At 35.8% G+C, this 22807-nt stretch overlaps 2 protein-coding genes across 2 annotated transcripts; one reads left to right on the top strand and one right to left on the bottom strand.

The window, feature by feature from the left end:
- Positions 1-1381: 1381 nt before the first annotated feature.
- LOC112790518 (uncharacterized) lies at positions 1382-7403 on the top strand. Its single transcript, XM_025832957.3, has 2 exons — positions 1382-1737; positions 3690-7403. Exon 2 carries the CDS (start codon positions 3805-3807, stop codon positions 6922-6924), a length of 3120 nt encoding a protein of 1039 aa, XP_025688742.1. The 5' UTR covers positions 1382-1737; positions 3690-3804; the 3' UTR covers positions 6925-7403.
- A 1703-nt stretch (positions 7404-9106) lies between these two features.
- On the bottom strand, positions 9107-12486 carry LOC112790517 (cinnamoyl-CoA reductase CAD2). The gene is made up of 6 exons (XM_025832956.2): positions 11968-12486; positions 11713-11882; positions 11431-11622; positions 11060-11228; positions 10511-10697; positions 9107-9372 (listed from the first exon to the last, which is right to left on the bottom strand). Exons 1-6 carry the CDS (start codon positions 12086-12088, stop codon positions 9228-9230), a joined length of 984 nt encoding a protein of 327 aa, XP_025688741.1. The 5' UTR covers positions 12089-12486; the 3' UTR covers positions 9107-9227.
- Between the last annotated feature and the right edge of the window lie 10321 nt (positions 12487-22807).

Genomic DNA, 22807 nt, shown 5'->3' with positions numbered 1-22807 from the left:
TAGAGAAATTAGTATACGAATCCAAGCTGTTATTTTTTTACTTCTTTCTCTAATGTAAGAAAGAAAGGTCTCCACCTCTAAATAATTAACTAATGCCCAACTATCATCCAAGGTCCTCCAAACAAAGTATAAAGCATAAGAGTAGTCCTCCTCATCTGAAAAATGAAAAAAAAAAGTTACAATCCATGTTAAGAACATTGATGTTACCTTTTTTGACCTAATCTCTATTCAGTCGTTGTTCCATGAAGCCTAAATAGATTCTTTTTCCTTGGACTTTAATTATCAAAGCTGCGCATCAAGGCTCGCACCATTCATCAAACGCTTCTCTTGATACTTTGATATCTGGACAAGTATAAAAGATTTTTCTTTATCAGAACGAGTATCCTCATCCTTTTACCAACGATCATTAGGATTACAATTCTCTTTTTGAATGTTGTCCAGAAATGATGAATCTTCACCCATTATTAGCCCAGTCAACTTTAGTAGAGAATTTTTATACAAAATTTGAGGCTTTGTGATCGGAATGTTGCTGTTTTTCGTCATGATCTCTATGTCTTCATCCAATTTGTTAAGATTAACATCACGTATTTTGACTTTTTTAATGCTACATTGTATCAGATCATCTTCTTGCGTAAAAACCCTAATAGCACTCTCGTGAAAAGTCATATTATTATTAAACTTTATTGAAAGCACCAACTAATTTATATGTATTGTAGTGCTTGTTTAGCTACTAGTATTTTAAGAAAAATATACTTGCCAAACATACCATAAAGAATTTGGAGAAGAAAAGAAAACATTGATAATACCTTTTTTTTATCTAATTTCTATTCAGTCGTTGTTCTATGAAGTTTAAATGAATTCTCTCTTCATGAACTTTGTTGATCAAGGTTGCGCACCACTCATTGAACGCTTCTTTAGATACATTAATTCCTGGATAAGGATAAAAGACTTTTCTTTATTAGAACGAATATTCTCATCAAATATCTGATCCCGTCATAATATCTATGTCTTCATCTGATTTATTAAGATTAACATTGCGTATTTTACTTTTTTATTACTACATTGCACTAGATCATCTTCTTGTGTAGAAACCTAATAGCATTTTCAAGAAAAAATCATATTATTATTAAACTTTATTAGAAGTACGAATTAATTTTATCTATATTGTAATGCTTTTTTTGGTGACTTAATCTATATTGTAATGCTTGCTTAGCTAGTAATAGCTACTAATAGTTTAAGAAAAATATCCTTACCAAACATACCATAAAGAATTTCGACGAAGAAAAGAGAAGATTAGTACAATGTTGGTATGGTAAGCACAAGTGCACAGTTCTTGTCGTGATCCCGCTACTAAAGTTCCTAACAATGTCCGGCGTCGCACGTGTTAATGCCCCCAAACACTAACCTACGAAATTAATTTATTAATTAATTAAAAGAAAAGAAAAATCAAAGCACAATATTCGAACGGAAGAAGAAGTAAAACGTTGCTTGCTTCCTCTTCTCTTTTCTCAGTTCTCAACGAACCCATTAATTCATTCCATTCCCATGCGATACACAGAAACACACGAACAGAGATTCATTCCAACGCCAAGCAACACAGCAAGCCTTCAATTTCGAAGCTTTGCCCTCCGAACCTTCTGGAATTCTCCGGAGCCTTTTGAATTTGAAGGAGCTTCTCCTCCTTCTTGCCTTTTTGGAGCTGAAACCTCAGCTAGGGTTTCGATTTGATTGAACGAGGTGAACCCTCCCTCTCTCTCCCTCTCCCTCTCTCTCTCTCTCTTGCAACTCTATTTCTACTTCTCTATTAATTTCACTATCTCTGTATTCGTCGCTCTTACTCGTAATTCCTATTTTGGGGATTTGCGTGTTATTTAGCATATTTCGGAGTTTCTATTGTGATAAGTTGAGTGTTGTTCTCTTCAGCATTGCATTTTGATACGCTCACGAAAATTTGAATTTTTAGGGTCAATTATTGCGTATCAGCTACCTAACGTCGGCTTTTAGGGTTTTGCAATTTCAGCTTAGTGTAATGTTATTTGATAATTCTTTATTCGTCTTTGATTTTCTTCCATTTCAATGTTTCAGATTAGATTTGAAGTTGGTAATAAATTCATGTCAAGTATTTTCTTAAAATATAATTTAGTTGCATTTTCTATGTGCGTTATGATCTTCGCTGTGAATTGGCCGTTATTGTCGGAAAATAGGAATTTTTTTTTCAGTGTTTGTGATTGTAGATTATAGTATGATTTATTTGTTTATAATATACTACTGTTACTATTATTATTATTTGAAATTTGAAATATGACTTTGTACCAGCACTTGAATTGATGGATAATCTTATTTGTTGATAGATTTTGCTCTAGTTATTTTATCACTCACCAAGATAGGACTTGATTTGTGCATTGTGGCTTAATAAGGCTGGCTTGTAAGTAATAACTCATAGGTCTGCTCAATCTGTCAAAAATATTTTATATCTGAATTGTTTTTGCTTCTTCAGAATAATAGTAAAATTTGGTTATATTCCTTTTATCTTTTTTGGTCAACCTGGCTAAAAAATTAAATAAGCTGGAAATAAGAAGTAAGGCATGGATATACTCAGGATGGGAGCTGAATTATATGTTCACTATTCCAGTTGATTTCATTTTGGTAAAACCTTTCCTAACATGTATAAGATATGCTTTACTTAAAAGTATAAATTTTTATTTTCTACTTAGGTAAAGCATAGTTTTTGTTTCTAACGTTTGTGATTTTTTTTTTTAAAATATCCCTAATGTTTAGTTGAATTCAATTTTGTCTCTAACATTTTCAATTTGTGTCAAAATTACTCTCAGATGTCAACTCCATGTAAAATTTTAGGGACAAAATTGAAAATTTTCAGGGATAGGTTTAACATAAATCGAAAACATTAGAGATAAAATTGAATAAATCGGAAACATTAGGGAGAAAATTGAATGAAATTAAACGTTGGAGTATTTTTGAAAAAAATCGCAAGCGTTATGGAAAAAAAAGTATATTTTACCCTTTTTATTATGATTCAACTTTTAAATAGAGATGAATTCAGAAAGATAAATTTGAGAAGGCATTACTCATCTTTTTTCTGTCTATAAAGATTTAAAAGATATGTAAAACAAGTTCGAGTTGCTTGATTTGGTGTCTTTTGAGGTTAGTCATTATTGGAGAATGTTTCTAACATATTTTTTCTAAAAAATGAAATGATTTTATAGATGGGAAAATGAGTGTTATTATTTGAGGTTCTAATGAACTTAGGTCATAGTGTAGAATAAAAAATGGAGCGAATGGCCGGGAAAAGGGGGGTGTTGGAATGAGAAACAGAAAAGCGAACCCAAAAGCGAGGACTCAAATAGAGGGAAAATAAGAATATAGGCTGAGAACAGAGGAACAAAGATTCAGATAACAAAAGCAGACCAGAACTGAGTGGAGAGAAGATATACCTTAAACTGTGGGAAATTCTGGGCAGAGGAGCATAGAACAGATTTAGGTGCATTTGTTTGTCCATGCCTCGGTGGCAGTTTTATTCTATTGATGCTATTACATGGAATTTGATTTTCATGTGCTCCAATTGTTTTCCAGATATCTGTGTGAAGCTCCTTGAATGACTCTGACCTGTTGAGCTTTGAAAAAGATTGTCTTCTTAAATTTATCTAAACTTTTTTTATTATCTTTTGCAGGTTTGATTGTGAATTATTCTTTCCCTGGAGTCCTATAATTTAGTTAATGAAAGAATACCTTCTAGTTTACAAAAAGGTCAGCCTTGGTGCCTTGAGCAAGGTTATGTGAAGCATTATGACTCTCGAAGACTTCTTTACTTTGACTGAGATGAGAGATGGGCTCACTGCCCCTTCTCGAGTCCAGGAGTTGGTCTCTGAAATGCAAAAGGAGCAAGATAGTGTTGTTAAGAATGCTTGTGATGCAACGAGGCAGTGGGCTGCTGTTGCAAGCACCATTGCTGCTACTGAAAATAAAGATTGTCTTGATCTATTTATTCAATTAGATGGTCTTTTGTTCATCAATAGATGGTTAAATGAGTCACACAATTTTGGCGCTGATGCAAATGATGGCTTCATTGAAGAGTCAATTTCAGCATTATTACGGGCAATTGAAAAGCTGCAACTTGACAGCAAGAAGTCAATCTCATCAGGAATTTGGGGAACTGTACATAAGCTTCTTGGCCACCATAGCTCTAGAGTTCGAGATCGGGCAAGACAATTATTTGACAGCTGGGAAGGAGGTGAAAATGGTGAGGTTGAACCTCAAGTTGACAGATCGAGTGATAAAATTGCCAAGGAGGAATGCCAGCCATCTGCTGTGACAGAAGGTGGCAATGATGATGGTCATGCATCAGAAACTGTAGTAGGTGAGAAGTCTCAATTGAGAAGGTCAGATAGCATGCTACCAGAAAAAGTTGCTACCGAACAGATACCAAGTTCTGACAATGCACCTGAGTCTTCTGTAAGTTTGGATTCTGAACATCTCAAAGAAAAAGCAAACCATTTTTCTAGTGTTTTGACTCCCGTCCAAGAAGTTGCTCCCATAAGTGAAGGTGTGGCCACAGTAACTGAGATCTGTAACTCTCATATTCCAAAACCAGGAAATTTTAAAGGAGAGCCAGATGATGTACAGTTGAATGACTTATCCAAAGCGGAGAAGCTAGAGCAAAATAATAGTGTCCCTCCCGAAAATTCAGGAATAGCAGATAGCTCTTTTTCATCCTCAAAGCTAGGGCATGGACCTGTTTCTTTGGGTGCGACTGAAACAAATGCACCCGAATCTGTGAAAGAACCTACTTTAGAACATAATGATGAGAACAATGAGAATGGTGTTTGTCATATAATGGCTGTTCCTTGCGACATGAGAACACCTGCATCTGATGCAAAGAGTGCGGTGGATGACGTAGAAGCTATAAATTCTAGCAATCCCCAGCCCCCAAAAGCTTCAGAAAATGATAATGAATGCGTTTCTAATATGTTGCAGGACTCATCAGTCAGGGACAGAAACCTGGGAAAGTCAGAGCAGCTAGAGATGCCTTTTCTTTCAACAGAATATGTTAAAGGAGTAACAGAGGGCAAGGGCCAAGTATCCAATCAAGGAAATGGGGCCTCAAGTTATGGCAGTGAACGTGAGTATGATAATGTTGATAACAATGCCTTAAAAGGTGCTCGACAAGTTTCTTTGGAAAAGGGCCAAGTTTCTAACAAAGTCATTGATGCCTCGAATGGTTCTGATTCTTCTAGAAGGAGGAAGCGGCCCAGAATCCCAAACCTTATCAAGAAAACTTCCGATATTGAACTCGAGTATGGGATTGTTGATGCTTTAGAAGTTGCTCGACAAGTTGCTCAGGAAGTTGAGAGAGAAGTCCGCAGCTCATCTTCAGAGGAAATTTCAGAAGGCAGAATAAGGCGACCAGGGAGTTCAGGCAGTCCAGTTTCTTCAGATAATAAATATGAACTAACCCATGTCCTGCCTGAGGAGGTATCGTCCAGGCAAAGCAACTCTGCTGATGCATGTTCTGAACAGGATGGACATATGAGTTACTCAGACAATATTGAGGCCCAGGCACAGCCAGAATGCTTACCTGACTTGGAGTCCTCACAGGTGACTGAAGCAGCTCAAGATCCAGGAGGTAATTCAGAGAAAAGCCTGTGTACCTTCGATCTGAATGAAGAAATTGGTTCAAATGGTATGGACGTGTCAGTAAATACTATGCCTGCCGCACCAATACCAGTTGTCTCTGTTTCAAAGCCTGCACAGAGTTCTGGGCCGCCAACTGCTCCTTTGCAGTTTGAAGGGACACTTGGATGGAAAGGATCAGCTGTCACTAGTGCCTTTCGTCCTGCATCACCTCGTAGAAGTTCTGATAGTGAGAGGAATGTTTCTGTTGGTGGGAACTCACATAGTTCCAAGCGAAGGCATGATTTCCTCGATATTGATTTGAATGTGGCTGATGGGGATGAAGAACTGGTAAAACAAAAATCCTCAGGCCTTCCTTTTGAGCAGTCATTAGCGGAACTTAATCCTAAACAGTCCAGCAGGCTTGACTTGGATTTAAACAGTGTTGGTGACGATGGTGACATCCAACCTTCAAATCGCAGAACAGAAGCGCAACTGTTTTCCCAAAGAAATGACTTTTGGAGTCCGTTACATGGAGCATCGTCGTCATCAATGCAGCCTTCAGTTCGCAACATTGATCTGAATGACAGACCATATTTTCAAACTGCTTTGGTGGAACAAGGGCCTAGTAAGTCTTTGTTTATGGATTCATATGGGCGTTCAAAGTCAGATGCTCCTGTGATCTCTATTTTGGGTGCCAAGGTGGAAGTTGATAGGAGAGAACATGTTCCTCAAACGATATCTATTCCAAATGGCAAAGGTATTGAGCCTGTCATCGATCTTACAATGTCAGGAGCAGGTGCCATGTTGGGGATGTGCCCTTCAGTATCTTACAGTAAGTCAGCTGTTTTCGGGTATAATGGCCTGACATCAGGCCCCCATCTATCATTTTCGTCAGCCATGTATGCATCTGGTGGCACAATTCCATACATGGTGGACTCAAGAGGTGCTCCTGTGGTTCCTCAAGTTGGGGGGTCTTCATCAACCATTCTGCCATCTTACTCTCAGCCTCCAGTTGTCGTGAACATGGCCGGTACACAACTCAGTTTAAATGGGGTCGGGTCTTCGCCTCCAAACTTTGATTTAAATTCCAACTTCATGACTGATGGTGGACCTAGAGATACATTGGCTGCAAGGCAGTTTTTCTTTCCCTCTTCTGGAAGAGCTTTGGAGGAGCATGCTAGGACCATTCCGCAATCCTCAAGTTCTGGGGGTGATGGAAAAAGAAAGGAACCAGACAGTGGCTGGGATCCTTATCCATTTAGCTACAGAGGTCCTCAACCTCCATGGAAGTAGCTCTAATTTATGATTTTACTTCTTATCTGTTCATAGATACAACCTACCATTTAGTGCTTTATGTTAATTGCTACACAAGATGATCCTGAAGAGTAGGCCACTCTATTGGAATCCTTCTTTAGTAAGAGATGAACCAGAACTCAATAAAAGCTGAAGGTCGATGGATGTAATTTAATTCTTGAGAATGATTGGTAAAGGTGGGGAGATAATTTTTCTTTTTTTTTTTAATATTTTTTTTCTGTACCTTATTTTTGTGTATTTCTTTTACTTCAGTTTGATAGAAAGTCAGCACAAGCACAAGGCTTGGTACATGTAGCTGTAATTTCTCTTTGATCTGACAAAAATTATAGGCATAGCATCCTGTGTGGTGCCTTTATTTCATGGCAATAGATTTAGTTGATATTAGGGAGTTTTTAGTTGTCCAATCAATAACCTGTAAATCGGAATGTCTCGGGTTCACAAATTTTCCGTTTACACAAGATACTGCCCAACTCCATGCTCTTTATCTCAGTTCATAATTTTATCACATTTATACTTCTTGAGATGAATAGTTTATCCCATCAAACTTAGGTGGATTTTAATGTGCCTTTTTTAAAATGCGAGTATGTGTGATGGTCTATCATAAATGGTAAATAGTGCATCCTTCTAAGTTCTAATAACAATCCACGGGCTGAGAAGCCAACAGCTTCGATTTCTCTTTTGCACTTATACACTATAAATGACAATGAATTCATGTAATGATTAATGTATTTTTTGGGAGGTACAAACATTTTGTTGCACAGATGATGGAAAACTGTTGTGATTATGCATTTAATTGAAGAAAGGAAAGTCAAGGATTTGTAGAGCAGTTGGCATATTTTTCCTTGTTGCCTTAATTGTATTTTACTATCCTGTATGTTCATCTGGATCTGTTGTGTAAATTATTGCTTATCTACAATTCAAGGGGTTCATAATGTGGCTTAGCTGAGAAATCAGGAATGAACTAGGATGGATTTTGTTATTGCTCTCTAAGTAAAACTGTAGTATTGTTTTAAATTTTGTAGCTGAATAATATTGGTATGCAAGATTGTCAGGATTGAACCTTACCATATTTACATGGCTCGGGTATTCTTTTAGGGGAAAAAAAGAAAGATATTGGTATTCTACACTCTCCCAAAAACCAATATAAAAGGAGATCAAGTAGCTCATTGACACTAAGTACCAAGTTCCCTACATAGTAATTGTAGCAAGAACAAAATGCCAGCCATGAATCCATGATTAAATAAGTTTATCATCATGTTCACATTGGAAAACTTATAAGCTATTGTCATGATTCAATAAGGTTTGGCAACTAAATCCGAGAATGAATTGACAATGATTTATGACAAACACTGACCAAATGCCAAAGTTACAAATGCACACATACATACACACACAATTAGATGAAAACATTTGTATAAGTGCAGCTAAACACAGTTATCTAAAACAATAAAAGAGCTGATTAAATTAAAGTTTTACTCATTTTATTGTGAAATAACAATAGAGTCATACAATAAGAGAGCATAATGTGCTTGCACTTTTGTAAAGCAAAATCATATTTTATTTTCTGCATTGAAAATCATCTCCTTATCAGTTTGAAAACATGAAAGCAGTTGGTGTTCATCCCTATATCCTTTCTCCACTCCAAATAAAGTAAGAAAGAAACGGTTAACATTAATCTAATCTAAAACCGTTATTACCAAAGAATGGTGATTGGTATAAAGGGAGGATGAGAAGCTAAGGAAAAGGTACGCAATTATCCATAAATAAATAAAGAAAAAAATTAAGCACATACTATACTTAAATATTGGAGGAATTTTGTAGGTTGTTCTCCCGGACAGATTTGTTACTAGACAAGGAAGGTTTCCTGAAGTTCGTGAGAGCGGTAATTCTGCCAACCCTCTGAACAATTATCAATTTTATAAATTAAGATTTGTAAATAAATTCCCGAAAATCTTCTTCAAACTCTATAACCATGCATAATTGAATATCATATTTTTGTTTTTGTCTTAAAACACGAAAAGAATTTTTTTTAATTCATATTTATTGATTTATATAAATATGTTCATTTTTTGCTCAAGGCTCGATCACTCGATCAGTGTCAAATACGATAGCATAACGTGCTATAAAATGAGAGTTATTGTGAGCATCAACGGGTCAAAAGTCATACAAACCTTCATTCCAATTTATATTTATTTTCAACTGCAACTCGCACTACAAGTACTACTCACGCAATAATCGATTTTTCTTTCAACTTTTATTTAACAGTACACGAGTACGATGAATTAAAAGTTGGTGAATTTCTTTTCTTTCAAGCTTTCCACAGTTTCCTTGAGGCTCACTTCCAAAGGAATGAATTCAAGTCCCAAGCTCTTTACCTTTTCCTTCGAAACTTGATATGTTGGCACATACGGCTTATCATCGGCGGGCCTGGTAACAATGACAAAATGTGAAAATGGTATAAGAAAAATCAACACAAGAAAAATTAGAATTGTTTAAATTTTCTAAATGTGAAACAATAAAAGTGGACAAAAATATCATATAAAGCATGAAATTAATTTTGATGCACGTAAAGCAGATTTATATATGCATTTAATGATGTAAACGTCACATCATAAAAAATAACTACCTCTTTTATTGATCTTTCATTGATCGCATAAATAATCATCCAAAAAGACAGATGTAATTATACCTATTTTACATTGTAAGTGCCTTAAAACTAAATTTATAAAACATATGTAATGAATTATGGAATTTTGCATGAATAGTCTACAAATTAGGAAATTCTTTTAAATATAAACTAGTTACTAAGGTCTGTTTTTTAAGGAAAAAGAGAAGTGAGATTCGGAGCCTTTAGTCTACATAATAAAAAACACGCTAAGAAAAGGAAATAAAACTTGCTTAATGACTAGAGTTATAACACCACTATTGAGAGTTGAGACTCTGCATGCTGAATAACTAATAGTAATATAATAAATCACATGACCTACAAATTTTAAATTTAATTTTGAAGCAATATTATAGTAAAACAAGAGTGCTACATCCCAGACCAAGTGAAAAAAAAACAGCTATAACTAAACAACTAAAAAGTACATGTGCATTACCATATCAGAAGAATTTACAGATAGAATGAAATTTATGAGGTATGTTACTAATATTACAGCTATTCTTATGTCCATGCTTGACACTACCTTCATCCTTCTCGCATCCAAAGTTCACAAAACCTAAATCTAGAAATATTTTAATTTCAAAGATTAATTCTTTATTTGGAAATACAAAGGCCCTTCAGAAACACAGCTCTTCATTTGGACTGTGAAATTCAATTAAATTATCACTATAAGAACTGAGAGTTGTACTAGTTGACTAGTTGTAAAACTTCCACATCAAATTTTCTAGACATTTCCAATTGCATTTTATATAGACAATAAATAAACACTATATTCAAATCAATGATGAATCTTTTAAGTAGATTGAGCTTTTAATCAGACAATTAAAGTATCAAAAGAAATTGATTCAGCAAATAGGGATTTGTATGAATTCTTGCAGGTAATCAAATAATTAAACTTACTTCTCCGGAAGGGGTAATGTTGGATATAAATCACGTAAAAGTTTTATAATCCCTGAGAAATGTTCCACTCTCTCTACCAAGCAATATCTCCCACTAGCTGAAGGAATTTCATAAGCCAGGATATGAGCATTTGCAACATCTTTCACACCGACCCATTCCAAAGTAGCATTTGGAAATGTTTGCGCACCTGCATCAAGGATGTCAATGATTTTCTTCTACTGAGTACATGGAGAGGTCTTATCAATTGGTAAACCAAAAATATTTGGATCACACAAAAGCAACTAATATTCATAAAATAACTAAATAAACATACAACTCAAATATATGGATACTCTGATTTTTTTTCATTATTTTTGTTGTCTTATTCTGAATCTTCTGGTTGCTATGCATCTAATTCGATCAATTAGATAATCATAGAGAGAATATGTTGTCAACAAAGTCAACAAATATTTCGATTATATTCACACATTATGTATTGTACTTTTATAACCCTCATTTACTCTTTCAATTTTCATTTCCACATGCAGAAAACAGAATTTTAAAAAGTACCATTAACTACATTCAAAATCCTAGCAGCGCTTGTGTTAAGTACTGGTTGCAAAAGAGGTCCAATCACCAGTCCTGGGTTAATAGTAACCAAGTCCATGTTGTTTGCTTTTGCGAATTTCCAGGCAGCATCTTCAGCCAATGTCTTTGAAAGCACATACCAGTACCATGACTGAAAAAGAAAGGGAGAATGGGATATAAAATTGCTGGTGCCAGAGTCTCAAATTTACAAGGAATTGAGTTTATTATTCATATGAATCAAAATCAAGTCAACACATGAAATGAAGAAAGGAAACACATAAAACTGATAACACTTCTACTAATTTGACCTAATTAGGCGAATATGATAACAATTTTAGGGACAGGGCACATACCTTCAACTCCTTACAGTGTTCTGGATCGGAAAACCAGGTCTCATCAATTACTGTCTCAGGAGTCAGAGGCCTTCCACTAAATGTAACAGCAGCCATTGAAGAGGTTAAAACGACGCGCTTCACCGACTGCGATTTTACACATGCTTGAAGAACACTGAGGGTTCCTTTAACTGCTGGATCCAAAAACTCAGCCTGAAGAAACAAAAAGAAACGTAACGTCATGAAGAGGAGATAAGAATAAAAGATACAAATGAAATTATAACCGAACGAATCGAACCGAACCTGTGGATCGTTGACATCATGATAAAAAGGAGATGCAGTATGAAAGACACCATCACAGCCTTGAACTGCAGAGTCGAATGAACCTTCTTCTAGAAGATTCGCCTTGAACAGCTGTAGTCTCTCTTTGGCGCCCTCAAGCTTAGTTAAGTGCTCTACCTTTCTCGGATCATCTGCATGTTTTTAAGAGAAACACATTTAAAGAGATAAATATATAAATAAATAAAAAGAATTGATGGTAGAGTAAGAGTAACAGACTTGTGTCACGAACGGTGGCCCTGACAGTGTAACCGCGATTAAGAAGAAACTTGACGATCCATGAAGCAATGTAACCTGAAGCTCCGGTGACACACACCACCTTGCCGACGCTGCTGCTCATTCTTCAATATTCTCTTCGCTACTTTGTTGTTTGCTCTTTATGAGTTGCATACTGCATTCACTTGGGTTCTTTATATAGATACGAGTTCTAAATCTACTTTATGACTTCACAATTAAACATGACGCACGCGCTTACATGTCTCTCACGAATGCAGATAGCCAGACAAAATTATGATTATCAGTCCTAAGCACTTGTTACAGTTCTACATTCAATGAATAAGGGTGAGTTCATGTAAAATCATTCATTTCATATAGACTTTTCGAAAATAGGAATAGGAATCCATCTTTCATAAATGTAAGGAAATTACATCTACCTCCTCTAGGATACTTTAACATATGACTCTTTTTAACATGACAGATGACACATGCCTCGTGTGAAATATCCATTTACCCTTTCCCTTTAAAAGTATTCTACTGTTTTTTTGTTTTTCCCGATGGATTGGACAACCCCAATCCTAGCCATTACCCACTCAGGCACGTCACACTCATACACACAAGTCAGGTTCTATCACAACCAGCTACAGCTCAAATCGAACCTAGGATGTGGCTAAAATAGGCCAACAAATAGGTCTTCTACTGTTCTTTTATCTTCCAGTGGTGTTGTCTCATTCAGTCATTGTCTAGCCAAGTTACAGGCAAACAAAGAAAAAGGACACTGACAAGAGAAGGCAAAGAAAAGAGAATTATTAAAATTAGTCACTAAAATCAGCTACTAATATATTTATGTATAAATATATATATAGTTTAATTTATTTTTAATGTATATTTATATTCTAATATATATTTTATACTGGTGACTGACACGTAACATAATTTTTAAAATAATTATTTTTGTTAACATAGTATTATATAATTAAATATAATGTAGTAAAATTAAATTCATACTATTATTATTTAAATTTTAATTTTATCATAATTGTATATATTTATTTAATTAATTATTATCGAGTCAACAGTTCGTCAAGTAATCTACTGATTCTATAAATTTAGTAATCCGGTAACTTACTCAAATCCATTATCAATTTAGTTCTCATAAGTGATAATTACTATTAACTAAAAATACAACTGAAGTTGAAAAATATACTTGCATCAAATTATATTAATTATAAGTTTATAACAAACGCTAGAGAATGAAGGAGTAAACACCCAATTCAGACTTTATCCATTTTTACGAAGGACAAAATGATCCTTGTTCAAAAAAAGGATACTTCGATCTTCAACTTTTTTATTTTAGGACAATATGATCTCTCTGTTAAAAAATTTAATAAATAATAATAAAAAAGTTTTGTGGGAGTTTTATTTGTATTTTGTGGGAGTTTTCAACCTCCATAAACTATTAATAAGTTTGTTTTTGAAAAATTCTTTCAACAATGGTAGTTAAGTGAAAAAAACTATTGATGAAAATGATGCCGAAAAACAATAGTAATTGTAGTACAAATATCTTTTAAAGAAAAAAATAACATCGAATAAGAAATGAAAGAAGAGAACTTTAATGCTGATAATATTGGTATTGGTGATGATGACGATAGAGGAGATAATGATGATGATAAAACAAAAAAAAAATAATAGAGGTAGGAGTGATGATAACGAGGATGAAGAAGGTAGTGATAGTAGTGGTAGTAATTGGTTATATTGTTGAAAAGAATTTTGTAAAAGTTTAAAACCCCCACAAAATACAAACAAAACCCCCCACAAAACTAATTTTTGTTATTATTTAACGGATTTTTTAATAGAGGGATCGTATTGTCCTAAAATAAAAAGGTCGAGGGTCGAAGTGTTCCTTTTTTTAATAGGGATCGCTTTGTCCTTCGTGAAAATGGACAAGGAATGGGTTGGGTGTTTACTCGAGAATGAAGCAAGGATAATGGTTATAATTTTTTATGGCACAAAAGACAAACAATTTATATCCATTTGATTGCCTTTGGATTTGTTAATGGTTATATGAGATGGATGCCTCATGGGGAAAGCGTAGTCGGCATGGATGTTGATCGCGATAGCGATAGTGATATTGATAATGAGAGTGAGACTAACTCGTATGACGACATGGACGCCTTGTTGAACGAAAGATTTAGGGATGTGGAACAACCAGAAGGGATAAAAGAAGGTATGAATGAAGATGCAAAGAAATTCTATAACTTGGTCGAAGAGGCTAGCAAAGAATTATATTCCAGTTGCAAGGGGATTTTCTACGTTGTCTTTTACCATCCGACTATATTTGTTAAAGTGTCAACATGGGTGGAGTAATGCCTCTTTTACTTCTCTCATGGAGTTGCTAAAAGAGGTTGTTCCTAACTTAAATATTCCTACTTCTTTCAATAAAGCCAAGACTATAGTGAGAGACTTAGGTCTTGATTATAAGAAGATTGACGCATGTCCGAACGATTGCATGCTATATTGGAAAGAGCATGAGAAGGACACATCTTATCATGGTTGTTATGGTTGCTGTTTGAGTTGCTGTTTTATTGTTGTTTTTTGTGTGTCATGGTTGCTGTTTCAGTTGCTATTTTATGGCTGTTTTATGGCTATTTTGGATTGCTGCTCCTATTAGTTATCAATAGGTTGTTGGATAATTATAAGATATTCATATTTATGTCACCTACAATTAGAAATGTATAGGATACATCACTACAAGAAAAAAGGTCTATCGGTATACTTTTTTTGCCACGCTTTTAAAGCATGTCCAAAAGTGGTCTATGACCACGCTTTTGCGAGGATGGCCACTGATTTGTGATTTGGCCACGCTTTTTTCGTCACGCTTGAAAAGCGTGGCCATAGAGAGAAATCGGCACGCTTTTACGAGGGTGTCCACTTACTTGAAATTTGGCCACGCTTTTTTACTGCCACGCTTTTCAAGCGTGACAGTAGAGGGAAATGGACACGCTTTACGAGGGTGTCCACCGATTAAAAATTTGGCCACCCTTTTTTTGTCACGCTTAAAAAGCGTGGCCATAGAGAAAAACTAGCACGCTTTGTAAAGCGTGGCTAGTTTGTGTTTATGGTCACCTTTTTAAAGCGTGCCCATATTCTATATATTTTGGCACCCCACAATAAAACGTACCGATAGAATTTTCTCCCCCAAAATTTAGTTTCCCACCCAATTTTTTTCCACACTTAAAATTTTTTCCTTAATTTTCAATTTTAACCCAAACAACATTACACACTAGTTTTAACCCTAAAAGTGACACAGTCATAAAAAAAAACCCTAAAAGTTACCCGCGCCGTGATCATCCTCAAACAACATCTCCATCTTCATCGTCCATCGTTCATTACCCATGCCTTTCCTTTAACCCAATGACCTTCGCCCTCATGCCTTCATCGTCCGAGACCGTTCATCGCCTTCATCGCTTTCATCCTCATCTATCGAACCCTCATTCATCTGTCGAACCCTAAATCTAAAATCACCCTCCCCTCATTGGAACCCTAACTCCCTAAGTCTCTTCTCTCGCTCTCTTATCAGCCTTTTAGTTTTCTCTTCCGTCACTCTCTTCTCTCCCTCGCACACGCCAGAACTGCCGTCGCGCAGAATACCCTTCGCACATGCCATCGCAGACTCGCACGTCTTGCGGTCTTGGTACAAGGCGTGTTCTCCTCGTCATGTCGTCTCTGTCCTGTGAACGTCTGCATCCTACTCTCCCGTCCTGTGAATGTCGCTGTCCTCCCCGTCCCGTGAACGTTTCTATCCTCCCCGTCTCGTGAACGCCGCTGTCGTTCTTCCTGATTCATGGGTTTGTGAAATTCTCCTTTTAACTACTCTGTTTTTTAAATCTTCTAGACCTCTCTTATCTCTATTAATCTTCTATTTGTTCTGGTTCTGTTATTAAATTAGTTTTACTATGTTTAATTTGCTATTAATCTTCTATTTGTTCCCCAACTAGTCGCTCATCCCTCCACCGTTGGCTTCAGTGGCGCCATTTTGCTGTGCTTAGCTTTGGCCTACTTCATCTCCGACTGCCATTGGACGAAGAAGAAACCGATTATGAAGAAAAGCAGAGGAGTGGTTGCTCTTCAAATTATCCAAGAGGTACAAATCCTACTATTTTTTAGGGTTTTAATTTATCATATTCATATTTGAAGTCTGAATGAATAAAATTTATAGATAAATTCATAGTTTGTGACAAATTACACTACAAGAAAAAAGCCCTGTCTTCAGTGGGATCTGCATGGAAAACTATCAAGTCACTACTAGTATATGAATTGTACTGATTTCTTATATTGGAGTATATGAAATTTATTTTAACTTGGATAACGAGATTCATTCACTGGTATTCATTTGTTCGAATAGTACGGATACTTGATACAAGGTTTGAGTGATATGATCGTTTGTTATTGATAAGCGGATATTTTATACGCTTTTTGGGGGTAATTTCATGTACATTTTAGCATGTTTTAATTATTTTTTTATAGAATTTTATTAGTTTTCAAGCAAAAATCATATTTCTTGACTTTACTATGAGTTTGTGTGTTTTTCTATGATTTCAGGTATTTTCTGGCTGAAATTGAGGGAGCTGAGCAAAAATCTGATTTAGGCTGAAAAAGGACTGCTGGTGTTGTTGGATTCTGACCTTCCTGCACTCGGAATAAATTTTTTGGGGCTACAGGAGTCCAATTGGCGCGCTCTCAATTGGGTTGGAAAGTAGACATCCAGGGCTTTCCAGCAATATATAATAGTCCATACTTTGTGCGAAGATAGACGATGTAAACTGGCGTTCAACGCCAATTCCATGTTGCAATCTGGCGTTCAGCGCCAGAAACACGTCACGAATCAGAGTTGAACGCCAAAAACACGTTACAACTTGGCGTTCAACTCCAGAAATAGTCCAAGCACGTGAGAAGCTTAAGTCTCAGCCCCAGCACACACCAAGTGGGCCCCAGAAGTGGATTTCTGCACTATCCATCTTAGTTTACTCATTTTCTATAAACCTAGGTTACTAGTTTAGTATTTAAATAACTTTTAGAGACTTATTTTGTATCTCATGACATTTTTTAGATCTGAATTTTATACTCTTTGATGGCATGAGTCTCTAAACTCCATTGTTGGGGTGAGGAGCTCTGTAGCGTCTCGATGAATTAATGCAATTATCTCCGTTTTCCATTCAAACACGCTTGTTCTTATCTAAGATGTTCATTCGCGCTTCACCATGAAGAAGGTGATGATCCGTGACACTCATCTCCTTCCTCAATCCATGAACGTGTGCCTGACAACCACCTCCGTTCTACATTAGATTGAATGAGTATCTCTTAGATTCCTTAATCAGAATCTTTGTGGTATAAGCTAGAATTGATGGCGGCATTCATGAGAATCCAGAAAGTCTAAACCTTGTCTGTGGTATTCCGAGTAGGATTCAAGGATTGAATGGCTGTGACGAGCTTCAAACTCGCGATTGTTGGGCGTAGTGACAGACGCAAAAGAATCAATGGATTCTATTCCTACATGATCGAGAACCAACAGATGATTAGCCGTGCTGTGACAGAGCATTTGGACCATTTTCACTGAGAGGATGGGAAGTAGCCATTGACAACAGTGACACCCTACATACAGCTTGCCATGGAAGGAACCTTGCGTGTGTGAAAAGGAGTACAAGAGAAAAGCTGAAATAAAGAGACAAAGCATCTCCAAAACTCCAACATATTCTCCATTATTGCACAATAAGTATTTATTTTATGCCCTTTGACTTTTTATAATTAAAACGAAAGAACCCTATTGGCATCCTGACTAAGATCAACAAGATAACCATAGCTTGCTTCAAGCCAACAATCTCCGTGGGATTCGTCCCTTACTCACGTAAGGTATTACTTGGACGACCCAGTGCACTTGCTGGTTAGTTGTGCGGATTGCAAAAGTGTGATTGCAATTTCGTGCACCAAGTTTTTGGCGCCGTTGCCGGGAATTGTTTGAGTTTGAACAACTAAAGGTTTATTTTGTTGCTTAGATTAGGAATAGAGTATTGTTGCTATAGAGTCATTAAATCTGAGTCCTTTATTTTCTTTTCAAAAATTTTCAAAATTATTATTTTTCTTTATCAATTTTCAATTTTTTTTTGTGAGTTTAGTGTTTTGTTCTAAGTTTGGTGTCAATTGCATATTTTATATTTTCCTTTTAATTTTTTGAATTTGTGTTCTTCATTCTTCCTTGATATTCAAGTTGTTCTTGTTTATTTTTCTTGTTTGATCTTTAGTTTTTCTTGTTCTGTGTCTTTTCTTGTTTTTCTTGTGCTTTTCCAAAGCATTAGTCTTCCAAAAAAAATATACCTCTTCAAAACAAGTGTTACATTTACAGCTCAATTGGCTAGAGCATTGGTTTATGTTCTTGGTAATTAGGTATCTTCTTTTTAAAATCTTTTTCAAAAATAATTTTTCTTTGATTGAATCTTGTGCCAAACTTTAAGTTTGGTGTGTTTATTGTTAATCTTTTTATAATTTTCGAAAACTTTATTGAAGTTTTCTAAAAATTTTAAGTTTGGTGTTCTTTCTTTTGTTCTTGTTGTTCTTGTGAATCTTCAAAGTGTTATTGAGTCTTCTTTGTGTTTTGATCTTAAAATTTTAAGTTTGGTGTTCCTTGGTGTTTTCCCTCCAAACTTTTCGAAAACAAGGAGCATTAGATCTAAAAATTTTAAGTCTTGTGCCTTTTTGTGTGTTTTTCTCTTTCGTCATAAAATTTAAAATTCAAAAAAAATTTATCTTTTCTAACTATTTTTAAGCTACTTTTTCGAAATTTTTTTTTATAAAAATTTAGATTTCAATTTCAAAAATTTTCAAATCTTATCCTTTTAAGATTAAAATATATATATATATATATTTTATCTTTTTCGAAAATATCCTAACCACTTTCTCTCTCCTCACTTTTTTGAAAATCTTCATAAAATATTTTCTAATTTTTATTATTTTTAATTTTTAATTTAATTTTATTTTATTTTTTTCGGTTTTTATTTTATTCTTTCGAAAATCAATTTTTTTATATAATAAATTAAATAAAATAAATCCAAGTCATTTCCCTTTCTCCATCATGGACCTAAGTGGAAATGAACAGTCCAGAAGGACTCTGGGGTCATATGCTAACCCCACTACTGCTTCATATGGGAGTAGTATATGTATACCCTCCATTGGAGTTAGTAATTTTGAGTTGAATCCTCAGCTCATTATCATGGTGCAGCAAAGTTGTCAGTATTTCGGTCTTCCACAGGAAGAATCTACAGAGTTTCTGGCACAGTTTTTACAAATCGCTGACACAGTACATGATAAGGAAGTAGATCAGGATGTCTACAGATTGTTACTGTTTCCATTTGCTGTAAAAGACCAAGCTAAGAGGTGGTTAAATAACCAACCTAAGGACAGCATAAAGACTTGGAAACAGTTGTCAGAAAAATTCCTGAATCACTATTTTCCTCCAAAACGGATGACACAGCTAAGGCTGAGCATCCAAGGCTTCAAACAAGGAGATAATGAATCTCTTTATGATGCTTGGGAGAGATACAGAGAGATGCTAAGAAAATGCCCCTCTGAAATATTTTCAGAGTGGGTGCAGTTAGACATCTTCTACTATGGGCTTACAGAAAGATCTCAGATTTCTCTAGACCACTCAGCTGGTGGATCTATACACATGAGAAAGACAATAGAAGAAGCTCAAGAGCTCATTGATACATTTGCCAGAAATCAGCATCTGTACCTAAGCAGTGAATCTTCCATGAAAGAAGAGGCTAAAACAGTAATTGCTGAAGTTAGTCCTGCAGATCAAGCTACTGAATTCAGTCATCAATTAGACTTTCTAACAAAACAGTTAGCCGAATTCAAATAGATATTACAAGAAACAAGAATGGCTAATATGAATATGGAAGTACAATTGAAGCAAACAGAACAACAACTATCAAAACAAATAATAGAAGAGTGCCAAGCAGTTAAATTAAGAAGTGGGAAAACATTAAATACCTCACTTCAAGATAGCAGGAAGCCAAGAAATAGGCAAACCACCCAAAATCCATCTGAGGATAGTAAGAGCCCAGAAAGGAATAATTCTGGCGCTCAAACACCAGAAAATGGGTGGAAAGCTGGCGTTGAACGCCCAACCCATGCACAGTCCTAGCGTTCAACGCCAGAAACAAGCAAGGAGTTGGCGTTGAACGCCCAAAGGAAGCACAGTTCTGGCGTTCAAATGCCAGAAACAGGTAAGGAGTTGGCGTCTAACACCACTCTAGCTTCCACCCCTGGCATTCAAATGCCAGTGGGGGATTAAACACATACAAGTGCTGATAATAACCCTTCTAAAAAGGCGTCCCAACCCACATCTGTAGGCAATAAACCTGCAGCAACTAAGGTTGAGGAATACAAAGCCAAAATGCCTTATCCTCAGAAACTCCGCCAAGCAGAACAGGATAAGCAATTTGCCCGCTTTGCAGACTATCTCAGGACTCTTGAAATAAAGATTCCATTTGCAGAGGCACTTGAGCAAATACCCTCTTATGCTAAGTTCATGAAAGAGATCTTAAGTCATAAGAAGGATTGGAAGGAAACTGAAAAAGTTTACCTCACTGAAGAATGTAGTGCAGTCATTCTGAAAAGCTTACCTGAGAAGCTTAAAAATCCTGGAAGCTTTATGATACCATGCACATTAGAGGGTACTTGTACCAAGCAAGCTCTATGTGATCTTGGGGCAAGTATCAACCTAATACATGCATCTACTATCAAAAAGCTTGGGTAGACTGAAGAAGTCAAACCAACCCGGATATGTCTCAAACTTGCTGATGGCTCCATTAAATACCTGATGAGCGGATATTTTATACGCTTTTTGGGGGTAATTTCATGTAGATTTTAGTATGTTTTAGTTATTTTTTAATAGATTTTTTATTAGTTTTTAGGCAAAAATCATATTTCTAGACTTTACTATGAGTTTGTGTGTTTTTCTGTAATTTCAGGTATTTTCTGGCTAAAATTAAGGGAGCTGAGCAAAAATCTGATTTAGGCTGAAAAAAAGGACTGCTGATGCTGTTGGATTCTGACCTCCCTGCACTCGGAATGGATTTTTTGGAGCTACAGGAGTCCAATTGGCGCACTCTCAATTAAGTTGGAAAGTAGACATCCAGGGCTTTCCAGCAATATATAATAGTTCATACTTTGCATGAAGATAGATGACGTAAACTGGCGTTCAACGCCAGTTCCATGTTGCAGTCTGGCGTTCAGCGCCAGAAACAGGTTGCAAGTTGGAGTTCAACGCCAGAAAAAGGTTACAACCTGGCGTTCAACTCCAGAAACAGCCCAGGCACGTGAGAAGCTTAAGTCTTAGCCCCAACACACACCAAGTGGGCCCCAGAAGTGGATTTCTGCACTATCCATCTTAGTTTACTCATTTTCTGTAAACCTAGGTTACTAGTTTAGTATTTAAACAACTTTAAGAGACTTATTTTGTATCTCATGACATTTTTAGATCTGAATTTTATACTCTTTGACGGCATGAGTCTCTAAACTCCATTGTTGGGGGTGAGGAGCTCTGTAGCGTCTCGATGAATTAATGCAATTATCTCTGTTTTCCATTCAAACACGCTTGTTCCCATCTAAGATGTTCATTCGTGCTTCACTATGAAGAAGGTGATGATCCGTGACACTCATCACCTTCCTCAATCCATGAACGTGTGCCTGACAACCACCTCCGTTCTATATTAGATTGAATGAGTATCTCTTAGATTTCGTAATCAGAATCTTCGTGGTATAAGCTAGAATTGATGGCGGTATTCATGAGAGTCCGGAAAGTCTAAACCTTGTCTGTGGTATTCCAAGTAGGATTCAAGGATTGAATGGCTATGACGAGCTTCAAACTCGCGATTGTTGGGCGTAGTGACAGACGCAAAAGAATCAATGGATTCTATTCCGACATGATCGAGAACCAACAGATGATTAGCCGTGCTGTGACAGAGCATTTGGACCATTTTCACTGAGAGAATGGGAAGTAGCCATTGACAACGGTGACACCCTACATACAACTTGCCATTGAAGGAGCCTTGCGTGTGTGAAGAGGAGTACAAGAGAAAAGCTGAAATAAAGAAGACAAAGCATCTCCAAAACTCCAACATATTCTCCTTTATTGCACAATAAGTATTTATTTTATGCCTTTTGACTTTTTACAATTAAAACGAAAGAACCCTATTGGCATCCTGACTAAGATCAACAAGATAACTATAGCTTGCTTCAAAGCCAACAATCTTCGTGGGATTCGACCCTTACTCACATAAGGTATTACTTGGACGACCGAGTGCACTTGCTGGTTAGTTGTGCGGATTGCAAAAGTGTGATTGCAATTTCGTGAACCAAGTTTTTGGCGCCGTTGCCGGGGATTGTTTGAGTTTGAACAACTAAAGTTTTATTTTGTTGCTTAGATTAGGAATAGAGTATTGATGCTATAGAGTCATTAAATTTGAGTCCTTTAATTTCTCTTCAAAAATTTTTTTTTTCAAAAATATTACTTTTCCTTGTTAATTTCTAATTTTTCGTGAGTTAGTGTCTTATTCTAAGTTTGGTGTCAATTGCATATTTTATATTTTCCTTTTAAATTTTCGAATTTGTGATCTTTGATCTTCAAGTTGTTGTTGTTTATTTTTCTTGTTTGATTTTTAGTTTTTCTTGTTCTGTGTCTTTTCTTGTTTTTCTTGTTCTTTTCCAAAGTAGTAGTCTTCCAAAATATATATATATATATATATATATATATATATATATACCTCTTCAAAACAAGTGTTAC

Source organism: Arachis hypogaea, chromosome 3 (genome assembly GCF_003086295.3).
Source record: "Arachis hypogaea cultivar Tifrunner chromosome 3, arahy.Tifrunner.gnm2.J5K5, whole genome shotgun sequence".
Lineage (NCBI taxonomy): Eukaryota > Viridiplantae > Streptophyta > Magnoliopsida > Fabales > Fabaceae > Arachis > Arachis hypogaea.
The sequence above is the reverse complement of the archived record's forward strand: the minus strand, read 5'-3'. Positions and strand labels throughout refer to the sequence as shown.